Source organism: Ischnura elegans, chromosome 6 (assembly GCF_921293095.1).
Source record: "Ischnura elegans chromosome 6, ioIscEleg1.1, whole genome shotgun sequence".
Lineage (NCBI taxonomy): Eukaryota > Metazoa > Arthropoda > Insecta > Odonata > Coenagrionidae > Ischnura > Ischnura elegans.
In genome coordinates this window covers 70,150,097-70,170,275 of record NC_060251.1, presented here as the reverse complement: position 1 = coordinate 70,170,275, position 20,179 = coordinate 70,150,097, and the positions used below count along the sequence as shown (strand labels likewise).

Below are 20,179 nucleotides of genomic sequence, written 5' to 3'. Positions count from 1 at the left end.
AAGACTGGATGAATTCGAGATGTGGGTGTGGCGAAGAATGGAGAAGGGGAAGTGGACGGAGAGGAGGAGGAACGGCGACGTGTTGGACATGGTGGGTGAGGAGAGGCAGCTTTTAGATGAGATACGGAGGAGACCGAAGGTATGGATGGAGCGAGTACTGAGCGGGGAGTGGATGTTGAAAACTGAAAGATGGAAGAATGTTGAGTGAGCATAAACAGGGGTGGGAAGAGAATATAATTTTTAGGCAAAATAAAACGGAGTGGGTTGTCATGTATTGGTGAGGGAACTTCAAGATGGGAAGTGTGCCTGCCCGGGGTGATCGGCAAACTACGCCATTGAAACCTACCTTGGCAGCTAGAATAGGTACCTAATTAATAATAATGCCAAACAATGTAGTGAAAAATACAACAGGATTTCTATTATCGATGCCTTCCACTAAAAAAAGTCTGAAACAGTCGATATTATCCAAAGTACCCCGTGTTCAACATTTGCCTCTGTATAAATTTTGAAAAGCTTTTCATTGGTATTATCTAATATACCATTTATTCATAACTGAGTGACAAGCTAATCCTGGAATTTATGTAATCATGTACATCAAACCATTACATGCCTAGAAAATTTGAAGATGAATATCGTTTTTAAATGAGTAATAAATCACCAACATATGACCGGTATAGAGGTGGTATTGTGATTTCTCTACTCCATTTTTCCTCCTTCAATGGCTGCCATCCGATCACTACTCGCCATTCATCAACACCATAAGCTTCTAACTATAGTTATAATCGCATATGAGCTCAAATTATCACCACTTAACGATCGTAGCTCGCATACACAGTGACTTAGAAAATCCAGAACACGACTTTTTAATCAATAATATCTATGTACGTATTAGGTTTGTTACACATTTGCGAAACGATCTTCGTTCGACGGAACTAAAATTTCGTGAGATACACTCGTCATCATGTCATGTTCATGAGAAAATTATGATGAACGATAAGCTTTTATAAATACAGATGGAATTGAGCATTTTTTGCCATATAGAACCCAACTACCAGCGAAATGAGAGTGTCTGTAGACAAATTTTCGGTGGAAAAGAATACCATGATCCTTAAAAATAATAATAAATTTCAATCATTATTAGGCGAGATGTTTCTCTTTTGTAAAAACCTATACGTTGAACAATACGATACGATGAGTTCATACGAATACGTGCGATGAGTAGAATAGTACGATGTTCGAATAAAATTTTTACTCTCTTCTCATAATAGTAATCATATAATAATCTATTGATGCATTCCAATTGGAATTCCAGACTCTTACAGCAACGGAAAATAGAGCAATTGTCGGTCAAACACTAGCGTACTTGTAGACAAAATCAATAAGAATTCGAAAATCCACTATGTCTACTGGATTCATATTATTTGTTATCGCTAACTTCGGTCGTTTACAGAAAAATGCGCTTGGTTTGTTGCATGAAAAACTTTAAAAAATTCAGTCAAAAAAGAATTACTTCACGTCATCGACGGGGAATCAGAAATGCTTTTAAATGCTACAGTGTTTGCATATTCACGCGCCAACTTTGCTGCGAGTAGTACAAGGTATTCTGGATAATTTTACGTTAGACAAAATTTGATGGAGATCATATTTGTACCCATATCGTCGCTGTATGATATTCTGTATTATATGAAGTCCTTTTCTGGACTTGCAAAAAAAACGCAGGAAACAATGCCTCAATGTGAAAGAACCACTAGGAAGTAGAAAATCAGTGAAAGTCGTAATTAATATACCTAAATTAATTCTGTGAAAGATTAACTTTTCTTTCACCATGGATAAGCACCCTATTGTAAAGCCAAATATTAAGTATTCTTTAGAGGAAAGAATATTTAAGTATCCTTCATTTCCCTAACATGAAGAGGATATTCACTGGCATTTTTGATTAAAGGTAGTATTTATCAATATGGTATTATTGTAACTAAATCGAGACATATAACCTTTTGAATAAGTGTATACATGAGTTAAAACACATTTCCTTGAAATAAATGGTTTTCCGATACCTTTAACGGAGCTTATATACCGCATACAAAGTGAAATGTATCTTTGGATTAAAATTAAAGTACACCTATATTTAGCTAACTTATTTCTTTTTTTCATTATTAATTCGTTACTAATTGAAAAATTAGTCCTTAAAAGAGATGTTTATCCACTTAAAATATAAAAAGGACAGTTGCTGACATTCTGAAGATAGAAAATCCAAGGAAACCATTTTCATTGAATGATATAATGAGTGCATGAACCATATAAACATCTAAGATCTCTCAGAATAACAAAAAACGCACCATATTCGCGCCACTCTACCAACGTTACCTCACAAATTTTCAAATTCAATGGCGAAATCCCCATTATCTTGTGAAGATGCCACTCGTACGGATTGCTGCAAAGCGAAAGGAGAGTTAAGAGGAGAATAACTTTTTCAAACACTTCTCCATGACCCAAAACATTGCATCACGATGCATACGAAGTAGGTAATTTCATCTCGGGTGCAATGGAATCCCTTTAAATCCTACCAATTTCCCCGCAACTTCAAATTTGATGCCGTAATGTTGAGCTAAAGCTACACTTTTGCAGTTAAAACTCGTGGAGAGTTCATAGATACCTTTTTCATGTATATTTTGCTTTGGAGGATTCGAATCCCCCGAATTTTTTTTCTCTTGAGGCGACCATCCGCAATACATCTGCTGAGAAGACCAAGGCAATCTATCCAGACGCTACATTCAGCGATATAGTTACATTTCACTATCTCATCGTCATTGGTCAAAAATCCTAAGATTGGTTGACGCAGTATCTTCCACTCAATTCTCCTATCAGTCAATCTTTTCACTCCAACGTATTTCTTCACTTTCATATCCTTCTTTACCTGTTACGATATATTTTGTTCGAGGTCTTCCTTTTCCGTTCTTACCATCCACTTGTCCTTTAACAATTGTCCTAATCAGGTCTTAATTGTCTTGGTCAGGACATGGCCTATAAGATTGCTCCGTCTTCCTGCCAGGGATTTCATGAGGCTTCTCTTCTCTCCTACTCTTCGCAGGACTTCCTTTTAACTTACTTGATCGAACCATTTGATCCTCATCCTTCTTCTGCAGCACTACATAATGAAGTCCCCTACACTTAAACATACTCTAAATTTAAGCTCTGATAAGCTGTTTCCTAACTTCTATGTTCAAATTTCCTGCTGTAAGTAGATATTACTTTCGTTGCAATGCTCTCTTCGCCTAGGCTATTCCGCTGATCATTTCTTTCTTGCTTCTCCCATCGCAAGTTATTTTATACCAACCAAAAAATAGCGATTAATGTAACTATTAGCATAACGCAAACGCAATATGTATACCTGACTTATTGAAATATATGTTTTTCCGATGAGCACGAATTTACAACAAAAAATCAATGCATACAACCCGTTTAATAACCAAGAACCCCTCGGAGCAAATTTCTGGATATGCGCCTGTCTCTTGAATTAACACCAAAAAATTAATGAAGCTTATTCAGCTGTATGGGAGTAATGAAGGCGACAAAACTAAAATCTATTTCTGTAAACTAATAAACTAACTCATAAAAGGAAATAATAGCGGACAAGCCATCGGCGTACCCTGGGAGACACCTACAAGTGCGTTTAAAATTCGAAAATTCGGCAGAGGAAAAATCATTAGCCTTAACAGGTAGACATTCGAAAGCGGCAAATATTCTTCCGAATATTTACCCCTGCCACTGGTTCACTACCACTCAATGTAACATGGCACATTCTTACATCAATAAACGGGCCTTCGGACGAAGAAAGATTCTCCGTAACTACCGTGAAGTTTATCTACCAGAACCGAGATTCGTTTTTTAACGATTACAAGGTCCTTGACGCTTGATACTGATGCCTTTCATGCTTAAATCCGTGGCACGTGTGACGACCAGAAACTTAAACATGCCAATACGTACTCACAGCGTATACTTGGCAAGGAATATGGGACATCTGACACTTGAATTAAAAATTACTCTACCCATACGGAGAAGTTATTTTCTCAGTAAAAAACCAAGAGAATTATTGTATGAATGCTTAAAAATTCACAAATACGTTTTCACATGAATTCAGCGTCACATATTTTTATAGGACATAAAGATGAGAACATCATAGAAAATTATGCATATACTCCGCAAAGCAAAAAGTTACTCAAGCTTGAAAACTCTGGTAACCTAATACATACAAGGTTAGGTAACACACGACTTGTGTTAAATTCCTTAAAAAAAAGTCCATACGGGCCTAGTACCGGACTTGTAGGTGTCTCCCAGGGTACGCCGATGGCTTGTCCGCTATTATTTCCTTTTATGAGTTAGTTTATTACTTTATAGAAATAGATTTTAGTTTTGTCGCCTTCGCGAGCAATCGTTTATGCAATCACTCACTCAGCGATTGCATAAAATTATCGAATTCGATTGTCTAAAAACTTTGCGATGTATTTCGGGAAAGAATAATTTTTAAAAAATCAATTTCATATTAGTAATCTAATATCTTAAAAAAATATATTCCCCCTTTATACTGGGCATAAGTTACAATTACAAAAACATCCTATGTTTTTCGCAAAAAATATTTTTTCTTTATATTTCACTATCATATTCGGAATTAACGACCTCAAAAACTGTTCCTTAAATTTAAAAAAAATTAAAGTTGAAAAAATTCTTTATTTCAAACAGATTTTATGATATTTACTCAATTTGACCACCTTTTAAGAATTTGGGCCTACCGTGCGCCGACTTAAGGATCCCCTATTTTAATATTCGTGTCGTCAACAATCGATATTATGCTACAAGTGAAAACTTGTGCGAAAAACTTTGCGATGTATTTCGGGAAAGAGTAATTTTTAAAGAATCAATTTCATATTCGTAAACTAGTATCTTGAAAAATATCCTCCCTTTATAATGGACATAAAATACAATTACAAAATATCCTGTTTTTCGCAAAAAATTATTTTTTTTGTCTTTCACAATCATATTCAGAATTAGTGACCTCAAAAACTGTTTTATTCCAGCTTTCAAACAGATATCATGATATTTACCCAATTTGACCACCTTTTAAGTATTTTGCCCCACGGTGCGCCGACCTAAGGATCCTCTATTTTAATTTTCGTGTCGTCAACAATCGATATGATGCGAAGAGTGAAAATTTGTGCGAAGACAGACCGCCTTCCCGGACTTCTCGCAACCTTCTTCGGCATGTCCAAGCACAAAGTCAGTCCGGGAGTGAGTGAAGATGAGCTCAAATCCGCTATCCATTATCTCCCTCCACACTTCAGAAAACCCCTTCCCCACGGCCAACCCACCCTCCCACACCAACCCCCCACTCCTCTCAATGCACACACGAGCTCCATCCCTCTGCGCGAATCTGACGATGATGATGATGATATTATAAGGAGGGAGAATGGACCGCCACCCACACCCGGAGCGCATATTCCTCCCCCCGCCTCCGAGGCGTGCGTCCGGCCTCCACCGCCGCCACCCCCGGGGGTTGCCCCCCGAGGCCTCCACTATATATACTACGGATTCCGCCGACCGTCTCCAAACACTTGTCTCACTCAGCCACTCTGCACTTACGGATTTTGCTCAACGCGTCATCACCTCCGAAAGGACTGCTCAATCATGAAGCTGGTGAGTAGAACGAAAATCTCCAAAGAGACACCGATGTTTGGGACTCTGCAACGCATTTTACAGTCCCAAGCATCGATATACAAGCCTTCCTCCCGTGAGTTAAAGTAACGGTGGATAAAATTAGTCATAGCATTCGAAAAGTTGGCATTAGAGTGATTTTCCATATTCTCTGGGGACCTTGCGGTAAAAATACATTGCGAAAACAGGATGTACTGTGGGGTATATCGAATGTCAAAAAATTTTAGTTTAGTCAACGTTATAGATCGGAAACTTTGCCTTTTAGCATCCAAAGCAAGAGTGCGAAATCACGGCTTTGACAAATTTCATATTGTGCCTCACCAAGAAGCAGAATAAGAGTTTTTGTGAAAACTGCATTATTTAGGTATTATTTTTCGATAGAGCGCGTATAAATTTCATTAAATGGCTGTTTTAATATGTTACTTTTATCTAAAAAAAATTTTAGGCATTAATGCCAATTAGGATGGGATATCGTACCTTTAAAATTTTAGGACACATTACGAAAATGATGCTAACAACTACAGCGTTTTGCGGATGCCTCATGCTAAAATCGAATGAGCTCGTGTGGGGCCCAGGAGATTTGAAGTGCGAAATAACCAACTAGGAATTAAGCATTCGCCTTTATCTACATCGAACCGGGATCCCTAGGATTCACCCCGAGTGACTTTTTCAACTGAAAGGCTATTTCATCAAAATTGTCAAGCGCGTATTCTTAGGCTCTCGAAATTCGAAACCACTCCGTCCTCCAAAGCCACCTAAAATCCAAAGGGGAATAAGACGCCTGGGTAACTCAACAGGCATTATAACTCCGCGCACATTCCGATGATCTTGGTTCGAATCCAAGACGGATAACATATTTTTCCTTATGAGGTATTTGCAGCTGCTAACTTCTTGCCACTGAGTAATTATATTGCCACTGTCTGGTTTTTTCCCGGCGGCTTTAGTAGAGATTATTCCTGGCATTTCACAGCGGGTAATATTCTCCATATTTTCTAAACTAGAAAGTTATATAGAGGACCTTACCCGGCGTAAAACCCCAGAAATCTTCACTGCGATTGTTTATATTGTTTGAAAAATTGTGATTTAACTCCATTCTTCATAACACAGGAAATAGTTTTCCATAAATGCATAATCATTGCAAAATCGTTCAAAATTTGTTTTAGAATCGTAATGCCACACAACCCCTGTTTTGTATGTGAATATGAGGCAAAACCTTAAAAATGGGGGTGTGTTTAAGGGTTGTAACCCTCTCCTCCAATTTTTGAACAAAGCTTTAAAAAAATGTTAACGACATCGCTTGAAAACATAAAGTACAAAGAGAACTAAATTATTAGAACGGCGTAAAAACGCCACTTTCAGATGCATATTTTTCAAAATTCCCGGACCGTAGGACTTTGTTTTGCAACTACGGTGGTGACCCTCTTCATAGGCTTCTAGATACTGCGAGCTCTATTCCAATATACGATTCCTTGAGCTGTACCAGTTATTTATTGACGTCACTAAAAACATAAACATTTCGTTAACATTATCATTTTACTTAAAGACAAAACATATACCCTTATATGATAGCCGCAAAACTTTATTCATATCGTTTTCAATCGCAGACATATCCTTCAAAATTATTTCTAAATTGTACGATTCCGTGATACTCTAAACGAAAATCTGTTCGGAATTTACATTGCCCCTAATAATTTACAAATCTAAATTCACAAATGTTAACAGCAGAAGTATGAAAGGATTATTCACCTCGACTTGATACCGGAATAATTCAAACAGTAAATATGATTTTATACATTTACGTTAACAGTACTTTCTACGCCGAATTCATTTCACGGACCAAGATTATTAAAATCCACGAAAAATCATCCCAATATCTATCGTTTTCTAGTAACATGCTTCAATAATGCTAGTATTAGTTCAATTAAGTCTTTGAACTTCCTTCCAGATGACATAAGCTTCCGAAATAAAAACAGCCTAAAATTTGTTATTAGGCCTCTTTCTACAGGATTACGGCCCGAGATTTATAGTTTAAGCGATGGTAGAGCTACCACTTGGCAGAGCCATCTACAAAGGGTAGAAGAACGGTTTCTTTCTCTAAGCCAGCAGAGATTTCCCAAAAAGTGTTCAGAGTTGGATTTTACACATGATAACTTGGAGGTGATGATTTTCTCCTGCTCCTACGTGAATATGAACCAGAGGATCTCCATTTATTACGTTGATCGACAAAGTCACCTCATACAAAACATCGCTAGTAAAAAATTTTGGGATTATCTTTTTTTTATACAATTAAATATTGAGTGAATTTACCTCGAAATATTTCAAGCACGCGCAGAAAGGCAATATATCCGTATTTCGCAAGTTGGGAAGACTCTAGAGATATCAAGAGGTGTTCTGGTAATTTGGCTAAAAAGTCCATACAGAAGAACGGTGTAGTGCGTGACTTACCATACCAATAATTACTGTCCTAATGGAGGATCAGTTTTCAGGGTTTCCTAGAAATTAGTCCTAAGGATGAATAAGATCATAATTGCTGCAGTCATTGACATGGGATCGACTTACGAGCTAAATAGAATTCGAAACTCCCAATTTACACAAAAAAATCAGTTGTATCTAGTACTTTAGCAAACGAAAATAATAATTATCTACCATGTGTCAGAAAATGTACAAAACGATCAAAACCTTGAATAACCTTGAAGTAACAATTCAATGAGCAATTAGTTTCACCTATTACACGGAAATTATTTGATTTCGCTTCGCTAGACTTTGGTAGAATAGTATGACAAGAAGATAGGTCCATATAAAACCTAAGAGGTCAAAAAGAGTCCATAGTATGAAAATTTTAGCCACTTTAACAATTAGTGCTACAAGATTAGCCAGGACAACAAGGAAGATATAGAGCAATTGAAATCACAGGTGTTAATTGATTGAAATCATGTAATCATTCAAACCCATGGAAATGAGATAAAGCGCATGGAGTCAATATGAATCAAGCAAGGATTTTCAATATTTTGCAATATGACAAAATTCCCTCACCCAAGTTGAGGTTTTAAACTTTTTCATTTTTATTTCCCTGTCATTGGTCGCGGGAGTAAATTCATCCATTGCCAGGTTTAAATGTCAACATTCCCATCATTAGGTCTCTGGCATCACGGCTCTCAGAGAGACAAAGAAATCAAAAAACTCAACAGGATACGAATTCAAGGTTAAAACGTTGACTTAAGAGTAGAACTTTATAAAAGCCAATTAACCATTATTACATTCTGCTTTCGAAGACCAAAGCACAATTAAATTCCAAATTGCTTCCAATAAATATTGTCGTCGAAAAATCAATTAAAGGGGGGGACACTTAATTATTAAAACGGCCATTTTCGATGGCTTTGCCCAACCTGGTGATGAAAAATTAGTTTCTAAACATTTGTAACCCGTGATTAATAGGATAATTAATCCACTGAAACATTTATTTACTGGTGAAGGTCTCACAATGTGCAAGCATAATAGTCACACACGCGAATAGTCAAGGTCGCATAAATACACAAAAGACGGGCAAAGCGTTAACAACAGGGATGCCGACTTACAAAAAATATTGGGGGGGCCCAAATCGGGGATCTTGCCCCGGGAAATTTTATAAGTAGTGAGTTTTAAGTTTTTTAAGCGTTTTAGAAGAGTCATATGATCAACATTAGTATCCTGATAACTCGAATCTCGATATCTGGACACTCCGGGGAAAATCGACAAGCCTGACACATTATTTCCTCACACCCATAACGAATTTTTGAGGGGGTTCGGACCCCTTCAGGCCCCATGGAGTCGGCGCCTCTGGTTGATAAGACACACATTTCAACCTCAACATCTCAATTATCGAAAAAAAATAATAAGAGCTCATTATCGATATCCTAGCAAAAGAAGTACGAGAGCATTCTCGTACTTCGCGAAAAAATTGCTAGAAAAACAGTTGGCGCCGTATTACAAAGGTAAAGGACATATTGATCGTGCAATAGGAACTCAGTTAATTTCTCGCTAAAAACCACATTAAGAAACGTCTTCATTCAAATGCAAATCACAATGATACGCCGAGTTGGAAAGATCTCTCAAGGTATTAAAAGGCAGTCTGATAATACATTTTGGCTAAGAAGTACATATAGAAGAACAATGCAGTGCGTGACCCTCCAAACGAAAAATTACTTGCCTTTCTTTTTACGCAACACAATGCAGTTAATATAAGACTGGGATTAAGTAATGATACATCGATTGAGAAATAATAAAATGAGATCAGCTGTAAATAATAATGGGAAAAAACTCGCAGCAATCCTCAAATAATTATGGAATAGAAACTGGTATCGAAATTACAAATCCGGCAGGAAGAAAAGAAAAGCTCTGTACTAACACAACACGGGAGATGAGTAGAAACCCCCTCCAGATGAGGTGATATTAAGAAAATACGTGAATAACTTGAATGCGGCAAATTCACTGCAAACATTACTTTTCAGCTATTTTTTACAAAAATATTTAGGAATAAAAACGATTATTTTACGATCGTAATTATTCCAATTTGCTGTGGTAAAATATTTAAAATAATACCTTGAAAGTCATTGAGAGGTTACACTTCTCATACGCAGAGCATCCATTCCTTTGATGCGACAATATCGTGAATGGAACTAAAAATGAAAAAAATATTTTCCCATCACGCCATCCTCTATTCAAAATTCTTAGCCCACTCAAAATACAATTAATAACGGAAATCTACTTTTAATTGAATTAAAGCATCGGCAACGACTAAATTTGGCCTGTTGAGTCTTATTTTGCCAGATTGAGCATATATCTTGGGGGCATGTAATTATGAAGGTTCATTTTGTTTTCAGTGTGCAATCATCTTCGCTGCCTTGATCGCAGTAACCTTGGCTCGGCCGCAAAACCCTAAGGATGTTACCATAACCAGTTACACCAACGACAACATTGGCATCAACGGATATAACTTTGGGTAAGGTATAAAAATCGCTGTCATGCACGCTCACACCCCAAAGGTCATAAGTCATTTCATTACCGGAGGCCACTCTCGGATGACGGGACTTGAAGGACATCAAGTCGGGATGAGCCCTTTGGAATGCAATTAAAATCCACCAATCACAAAAAAGTAATGGTAAATTTTCAAAGGTCTCTTGTTGCTACATCATCCTAATCCACACTGTGTCACGACTTGATCGATGACAACCATTGAAGGTAAAAAATCATAATTCCAACGAAGGTAAAACGAAAATGAGTTTTCTTCTAGAAAATGTTCGCATTTCCATACACTTACGGATGACCTCGGTAAGATACCTCGCTCGAGAAGATAATGCAAAATTCAATATCAGATATGATGATGATAGGATTCCATAGCCAACATTTTATTTCGAGTCTTTTCTCGATTTTACTGGGAATATTACCACACATCTTCAGGGTATTTTATTGTATTCTATCGATCAAGGTAAATGAAGACTTTGATCTGGATCTAGCGTTTCACGGCGCGGAAACGTTGACACTAATGAAGGACTGAAAAAAAACAGGAGGAGTTCGAAATGTGGGTGTGTCGAAGAATGGAGAAGATTAAGTGAATGGAGAGGAAGAGAAACGACGAAGTGCTGGACATAGTGGGTGAGGAGAGGCAGCTTTTAGATGAGATACAGAGGAGACAGAAGGTATGGATGGAGGGGGTACTTAGCGAGGAGGGGATGTTGAAAACTGACAGACGGAAGAATGTTGAGTAAGTTCAAACGGGGATAGGAAGAGAATAGGATATGTAGATAGAATAAAACGGAGTGGGTTATTGTGCATTGACGAGGGAACTGCAAGATGGGAAGTGTGACTGGCCGGGATGATAGCCTAACTACGTTATTGAAACCTATCTTGGCCGCTAGAATAGGTACCTAATTATTAATAATAGTGATGAAAATAATAAAAACAATAACAAAAAATAGAGTGGTGAAAAGTGCAACAGGTTTTCTAACATGGATGCCTTCCACTAAACCAAGTCTGAAACCGTCGATATTACCGTAACCATCGATAACCGTCATTTAGTGGATGGAGGGGAGGAGGAGTTTTGGGGGATATAACCCCCCCCAGAGCTCAGATAATTTTTTAAGTTTTATCCATTTCACTTAATTGGATTAGGTAATATTACTCATAGAATAGTGTAAATATTAATAAAATATCCATCAGAAGACCGTAAAACTCACCATTTTGAACCATTTACCTGAAAAATTTTATAGGGGAGGTCCCCTGCACCTCCCGCTTACCCTGGCGCGTAATCTACACCCTCAGTCCCGCCTAAAACCCCCCTAGCCTTAATTCCTAGCTGCGCCCCTGTGCTTGAGAACCGTTTAGAGCGAATTTCTAGTATAACGGCACTCCGCCCTTCGAATGGGACGCCCATGGACCAATTCAACCTGCATAGAAGTATTTTTGATACCGTTATAAAAAATTTAGGAATGAGCTCTATCACAGTTACTAACGCAGGGTTTATGAGAAGAGATATAAATATCAAAGGAATTTCTTAAACATTTAATGGTGTCTTAATATTACTTAACCACAAATTAAACTACTGAAACGACCGAATCGACATTTGGCGGGAGATACTTTAAATATCTGGTTCAAACATAGACTAGGCTATAGCGAGCAGGAGGGGGGACTAGAGCTTCAAATCCCCACGAAATGTTTGAGAGACTGTCGCACATGAGCCCCTTACTAATGATGTACCCAGAAATGTATTCCCCCTTCGATATAGTCCTGAAAATTTTCACTCGCTACGACCTTGCAGGCATGATCTACAACATGGCCACGTGATCTAAAAGACCTCAATAATAACCCTACAAATCTCATTAAAAGGCACAGGAGGAGAATTCATCCCATATTTATTCCAAGGAGTATGTTTTTTTTCATTACATTAAAAATATATCATATTATATATCTTTACGATTATACGATGGCCTTAGGGAAAATTACGTCGCAAGAAATGGCTAAACAGTAACGATTGTGAACATATATTTTCAAACGCGGGTTCATTAAAACACTTAAAGAAGCCAAGAATAAACCATACGTAGATGGGCATCAAGAGCTACTCATCGGGACGTCTGATATCATCTTATTGAAAAACTCACTGTCATACATTTCTGTTTAAATTGTAATGCTGAATATTTAGAGCAATTATTTGCAGTATTATTTTGTAGAGGTAATGCAGTTCCTAATTCTCCCATTCTTATCTCTAACATGAATGGATCTTTCCTAAGGTTTACAATTAGACATCACGAATTCTTTCTACACGATACTTTTGCCTCTTGGATGAGCAGCAGACATATTTGAAGTCACGTTTAGTCTGAAAATCTCAATTAAGTCTCCTGCTTTTTTTCTGTGCAATTTGCGGTGCATAACATTTAGAGGGCAATTTCAAAATGTCGAGTTGATACTAACAAAAAAAACTCGATTTGTCTTGCTCGGTTGATTCCACAAATTTCCAACAAAGCACTCGGCCGGAAATCGAGGGATTCGGGTTCGAATCTCCGACAAGGTGAACGAATTTTTTCTTCTGAAATTTTTCGCACAAAAAAACTTGGGATTTTTAAGAATTTTTATTAATAATTTTCATTTGGAATTTTTTTCCAGATACGTCCAGAGCGATGGCACTTCAAGACAAGAGAACGGCGAGCTCAAGAACATTGGCACGGAGAATGAAGCGCTGGTGGTCCGCGGAACGTTCACTTACATCGGCGATGACGGCAAGGAGTACACCGTCACCTTTGTGGCGGACGAGAATGGTTACAGACCCGAAGGAGCGCACTTGCCCAAGTGAGGAGACAACGACATAATGCCCCACGTCGAAAGAAACCGCCATACCGGGAGATGAGCGACAGGATAAGACCACTTAGAAGACACCGTCGAAAAAGCAGCTTCCACACCGAGACAAGGCCGATTTTTGACACCCTCTTTCCATTTCAAAAATGTATGCAGTCGATATTGGTACAATAACAGTGTAATTCAATTATACTCGCAATGGGTAATAAAATAATCCACCATCGACTGTTTGAAAGAAAGAAAAAATTGAACTCCTAGGACGTTATAACCATCACTGATTCCTAGAAGAAAAAAATATCGATGACCTTCAATTAGTCGACCAAACCAAGCCGATATCCGTGTCGCTCACCTCTTCCTCTTTCCATAACAACTTCAGGACGCCATGCCCCACGCTTTAAATCTCTAACGAATGGTATAACAGCCAACAGATGTAATTAAGAGTTCGAAGGCACCTCAGCTGTACATTGCTTGCTCCCCCTGGTCGGCTTAAACGCAGCGCCAATGGTAATTACCCACCGTGTAAATGAAATGTGAGTAAAAATGTCTCACCGCCTTACAGATGTGTAAAGAGGGCATGCGTTGCAGCAGAAGTGATGCAAACTGTTCCCTTGGAAGGTTTAAACTGTATTACGCATGTAAGAGTGAATTGTGTGCATTAAACATGACCCTATGACTCTGTATATGGGATTCATTTCACCCTCACCGCTTGGTTGCTTACAAAGAATAAAATATGAGCTCAGTCGCAATTACAGTGACAAATTAAGGAGGGTGTGAGGCGCCTCCCCATGATTTCTGGAAAAAGTTAAAAGATGCTAATTTTTAAAATGGCTCTCCAAAGTAAGTTTCAAATTCATCGACTTCACAAACAATGTTATTCTAAGCCAAATATCTGAGAGCCACTTGTCTATGCATGTTAGACCTCAGAAACATTATCACCACAAGGTATTGCGAACCAACAAGGTACCATGGTATGTGATGAACACCCAAAACAATACCTCATTTCCCCTTCGCAAAGGCTCATCCAGGTTTACGTCGTCGAAGGTGAACAACATGACAATCAGACAGGAATGGTAATATCACAGACTTAAACTCGCATTATTTCAAGAATTTTACTCAAGGAGCTCAAAATCCGCTCCAAGCATACTAAATTTAAACTTAATAGTAACCAAATATTTATTTCATTCCTATAATCACAATGTCTTCACAAATTGTGGTTTAAGGAATTAAATAAATATTAGCAAACATTGTTCAATAAATATTCCATTCACAACTTAGGTTCTTAAAATCAATGTCATAACTAAAACTAGCAACATTTTGATTCCACCGTGGAAAAATTTTTATTTTACTTATTAGCAGCTTAAGTTGGACGGGTTTTTTATATAACTTTTTGGATCAAAAAAAGAAAACAATGTGAAAGATATTCGATGATAAATATCATACTTCCATAGTCTTTGTCTATGACGACTGTTCTTTTTTTTCACATTTGTCGATTTCTTTGATCGCCCATTAAGTGATAACCTCCTTAATGGTGATGAAAAGCATATAAAATGCCACAAATATATGTAAATCATGGTCCAGGATTCGAAGAAAGGATCTCTGCCTTCACAAAGCAACTGAGGACACCACTTAGCTACTAGAGTCCATAATTCCCTCATATTATCAGCAGGGCAGCAAGCAAACATCATCAAACTCTTTCCAAGGAATTGGCCCCATGTATGCTATATGCATGGAAATGATATACCTATGGGTTATTTCAGAGTGAGCTCCAGACACTCTTTTCTTCCAATTCAATCATCGAGTCAAACACTCATTTATCATTGAACAAGCTAAAAATTTATGAAAAAAGTTATGTACAGGGATTGCAGACATTAAAATTCATCTGTAAAAATGCCTAACCAACCCAAATATCAATCCATGGTTAGTTTGGATCAGTGAGGGCAGAGCTCTCCCCAGACTAAGCTACTAGCATATGAATAACATAGTTTGGATAGTGGGGGCTAGTTCCTATTCCTGGGCCATAATGCACTCTCAGATCTTTCGGGGGCATCCAAAAGTTTCACCTGGGTTACTCAAGAGAAGCCAGGCACACTACTTGCTAGACTACCAGGCTGAATGAGGTCAAATCCATTTGAATAAAAGCACGGACTGATTATGAAACATTAAATTTCTGCATTGTACCAATGCGCTCTTAACAGTGAATTTTTAAAAAATTAACACCCTTTAAATAAAATGAAATATATATGAAAGTAATAAAAAATATGACACTTAAATACATAGCTATCATATTTTTTTCTCAAAGTTGCCTAAGATTAGAAGGATTCTACAGCAAGACCTAAGGTAAAATCTGGGAAAATAGAACTTAAGAATGTGTTGGTGATAACTACTCTATAAATTCTTTTGAGGAAAAGAAGAATTTGGAACAAATGGCAGAGATTGATGAAGTTCCCATCTGTTAAAATTAAATATGATAGAAGGAGGAGACCACAGTGGCTGGTACAGCAACACTCTTTTCACCACAGAACATTTACTTTAATGGCCGTAGCACTGTGGTGTGGACGGCAAGGGGAAATCACCCACATTAATATCATGAAAAGTCACAGCTACTCCAACCATAAATTTAAGACATGTTGGCATTCTATCAAGTAAATATTCAATAAACATGTCCCTCATTTACATCCCACGTGACGACCACTTAAGAGAGGGTACAAGGCCAAATGTGATTGCATACTGAGTACCTATAAGAACATGGAACATGAGATTGCTTAGGACTTGTGAAAGGCTAGAAAAACTGATAGTAAAATTAAAAATTAACTACAACGTATAATGATCGAATAAGCAAAATGAAGTGGTCAGAAGGGGAAGGCTTTAGGAGAGGAAGCTATGGGATTACACACAATATAAATGGTAATGCTGGAGTAGGCACAATGCTGAGAAAAAGCATTGCAATTGGTTTACATAGGTTCTTCATTCATGCCCCTCTCTTTTTTTTTTGCTTTGCTACAAATCTTTTTCTTTATCCTCTTATCGAAAGCCTGCCCTTCAGGTTTTGCATACTTTTACTTTTTCCTTTCTTCTATGAGGTCCTGGACTTCTTCCTTGATAAATTGCTTTTTCTTCTCCCCAGAGCATCTATTGTTGCCTCCTGCATTCTTCCCCTTATCTTCCACAAATTTCTCCATCAGACAAGGACGTACTCAGGATCAAAACTAGGGGGTGGCAAGCCATATTGTTGTTCAAGTTGTACCTAGGTAAGTTTCAAACATGGAAAAGGTGAATGGAATCAACATTTGAAAGAAACTGTAACAGCTCTTTATTAGTTTTTTTTTAATTATTTGCTTGAAGAAATATTATTTTCCTTAAAAACATTTGCAATCACTGATCACTGTCAACTTCTGCTCCTGGGTAGCTTTTGTAATCCTTTGTCTGGTTCCTAAATCTGTGCTTCACTAAAATGTAGTTTACTTGAAATCTTCTGTTGCCTCTTGGCACATTCCATGTGCATATCTTTGCCTGTGATTTTTAAATCAGTAGACTTCAAGAGTAGAGAAGACTTCGAGTGTCATTATCCTTTAGAAATTTTTAATCCTAATATTACCATACTGTTTCAAGAAAATTGTCACTATTGAATCTGAAGAAATTTTTCTTCTTCTTTAATAGGGTAGTTTCCTTCATCAAAGAAAACGAAAGGCATTAATTGCGATTCGTTACCCACCATTAGTGTATTCAAAATACACAAATTATTTGGTTTTTGAAATACCGGTTTAGACGAATGGCAAGGGTCAAATTTTATCCTCATTTGAAAAAGGCCAGATTGGCGCCCATGCGATTCCACTCCGCATGACGTCACAGGGACCTAGTTTCTACACGAGAGGATAGGAGTTTTACATCGTCTGAGGTTACCAATGCATGCATGAGGCACAGAGCTCAGGGAAACATGTCTTAATAATCACCTATTAAAACTGGCTAAGTTCGGAAAGTTTTCTTCGTTTGATAAGGTATTAATAAACCTTTTTTAAGCCAAGCGCTACCATTCAGCAAGGTACTCAGCTATCCGCTAGCATCCTGCGACGTATCAGCGCTAAGCCTCGCCTTAAGGTCACCTCACCGGGCAGGAGGGGGAACCAGAAATACGATGTACGGAGATATTTCCCGGCATTCATACTTAAGCGCCGCGTTTTCGCGCGCTTGAAAATTTTCACTTTTCATTTAATCGCGAAAAATAGATGTTGTCATTTAAAAATCTAAAAGCGTGAAATACGTATTCCAGGAGTAATAATCTTTCGATTAAAGCAATAAAAAAATAATAGGAAACCACCCTATTGTAGCATGAAAATGTGTTGTAGATTGTTTTTAGATTTAGTGATACCTATTGTTAGATTCCCCAAGCAAATAAATGCACATGAAAGTCAAAAAGGACAGTACAAAGGAGAAAGCATTAGTATGATGGGATTTGCAGATAACATAGCAGTCATAGCCAGGATGGAGAACTGTTTGAAGAAAATTTTGATGAATATGGAAAAAACAATGGCCAGATATTTGATGAAAATCAACAAAAAGGAACATGAAATATTAGTATGCAGCAAAAGAGAGGAGAAAACATCAAACATTAAACTAATAAAACTAAATGTTGAAGATGTGAAAGAGTTTTGCTACCCAGTAAGGCAAATAACAGTGATGGACAAAACAAGAAAGAAATTGTCATTAGAAGAGTACGTACAGGTAAAGAGGACGTCCTCCTGAAAGAAGAAATTGTTCACATCAGAGAATACAAGCATAAAAGAAAGAAAACAATTCATCAGTTGCTACACATGGAGCATGTTACTTTATGGGACTGAGAAATGGAGGTTGACAGTCCCAGAAATGCATGAGAGTGTACACATTTGAAATGTGGTACTATCAAAGAATGATGAAGATTTAATGGATCAACAAAGTAAATAATGACAGGATTCATACCATGTTTCCATCTTTGATTTCTCTGATTTCTATTCCAAGTTTTCAAATTACTCAGACTTCACATCAATGGCAAAGCAGTCATATGTAAGGATTTCGTATGCCAGCCTCGGTGGCGGCGGGGTAACGTCTTCGCCTGCCAAACAAGAGGTTGTGGGTCCCAGTTCTGCCTGGGTATGTTTCCCCCGTCCAGGGCATGGTTGTTCGTGTACGTTTACTTGTTACAAATGCTGAATACCCCGGTATAATATGGCCAATAAGAGCTGTATCCGGTGGATTGAGAATAAAATTTTTAAAAATAAAAAATTCAAGACAAAGTAAAGCAAGGAACACATTTAGAGTCCAGCCGTCGAGAGTTGTCCAATGACAGGTAGAAGGGTCTAGTTCGGGGAAGGGGGCAAGGTTGCCAGGTAAGAAGGGGAAATACCCACGTCACATGTAAACAAAAGGCTTCCATGAAGAAAAGAGCCGGAAGGTATGACGAGCTTGTAGGACCCAAAGGAAGAATCGGTAGTCCTTGAAGAATCCCTTGCTTTGGTGATTTGAAGAAATGGATTGTTTTGGTGGTTCAAATGCAAGTGACAATGCTGTATGACTAGGCAAGGGTGTGAGATGCATTTGGGGGACAGCAATTGGCTGCAAACCGTTCTGGTGCAGGGTTCGCTGCCCCTCCTTTTTTGCGCTGTCATTGCGCCGGCTGGACTGTACATACTTCCCTGCAAGCCACCTCAATAAGCATCTAATGGGTGTGTTAGGGCATCAAGCCTTCACAAAGAAAATAGAAGAAAAGGAGATGTGTGTCGGAATAATTTGACGGCTATGTTCCACCTAGCATTTATTGAAGTTGATTATTGCTCAGAGGAGAAACAAATTCCTGTACCTAACCATTCGGCAAAATATCTCTCTCAGCTTTATTATTTCTTCTGAACTCGGAAACATAATGAGGCTCTAACATAATGTCCTCTGTGTAACTTTGAAAGATTTCTGTTCTTAATAGTTCAAACAATCAAAGCCAGGCATGTAGCCTCAGAGTCCTTAGTGGCTCCCAGACTAATCTGCCAGCAATTTTTGATGATTTGCATGGTTTTCCTTTACAGTAGATATATTATCATTCATGGATAGTCATTCTGAGCCAGAAAGAAAAAGTACTCAGTGAAATTAAATCAAGAAGCACCAATTCAGCACTAAACCATCCACATAAAGCCAGGAAAACAACACGATACCCTCTTGACCACTCTAATGCAACAATGCTCTGAGTATTCAACCACAATTTTTGTACTTTTGCTGCACCTATGGAGTTTATGATTATCCAGAACCAAATTTCTCTGACAATTTTCCGACTACCTGACCCAATTTAAGTATACTGGGACTTGCCATGGTGATAGCTTCACTGAGTCACCAGATCTAGGTTGCCATCGCAGTCAAGGCGAATAATATTTTCTCTGTGGAATTATCGTGCAATTTGTACCAGTCCCAATTTTTATTTCTATGACTTTTCCCTGACTGGTATGAACCATGAATGAGGAAGTCCAAAGATGAGTGGGAAAGAAGACACATCTTAAAAAAAACGATAAGAGGTTGGCAGTAAAACTTATTAATGGGACATGATGGCCTGATACAAAGAATCTTCGAAGGAAAAATGGACAGACAGAAGGGCAAAGGGTATCCCCAAGAGAGTTGCATCGGCCAGGTTACTAGG

The 20,179-nt window shown here is 38.0% G+C and overlaps 1 protein-coding gene across 1 annotated transcript; it reads left to right on the top strand.

Moving 5' to 3' along the window:
* The first annotated feature begins 5,498 nt into the window (after nt 1–5,498).
* On the top strand, nt 5,499–14,208 carry LOC124160971 (endocuticle structural glycoprotein ABD-5-like). Its single transcript, XM_046537109.1, has 3 exons — nt 5,499–5,688; nt 10,566–10,684; nt 13,342–14,208. Exons 1-3 carry the CDS (start codon nt 5,680–5,682, stop codon nt 13,526–13,528), a joined length of 315 nt encoding a protein of 104 aa, XP_046393065.1. The 5' UTR covers nt 5,499–5,679; the 3' UTR covers nt 13,529–14,208.
* The last annotated feature ends 5,971 nt before the right edge of the window (nt 14,209–20,179 follow it).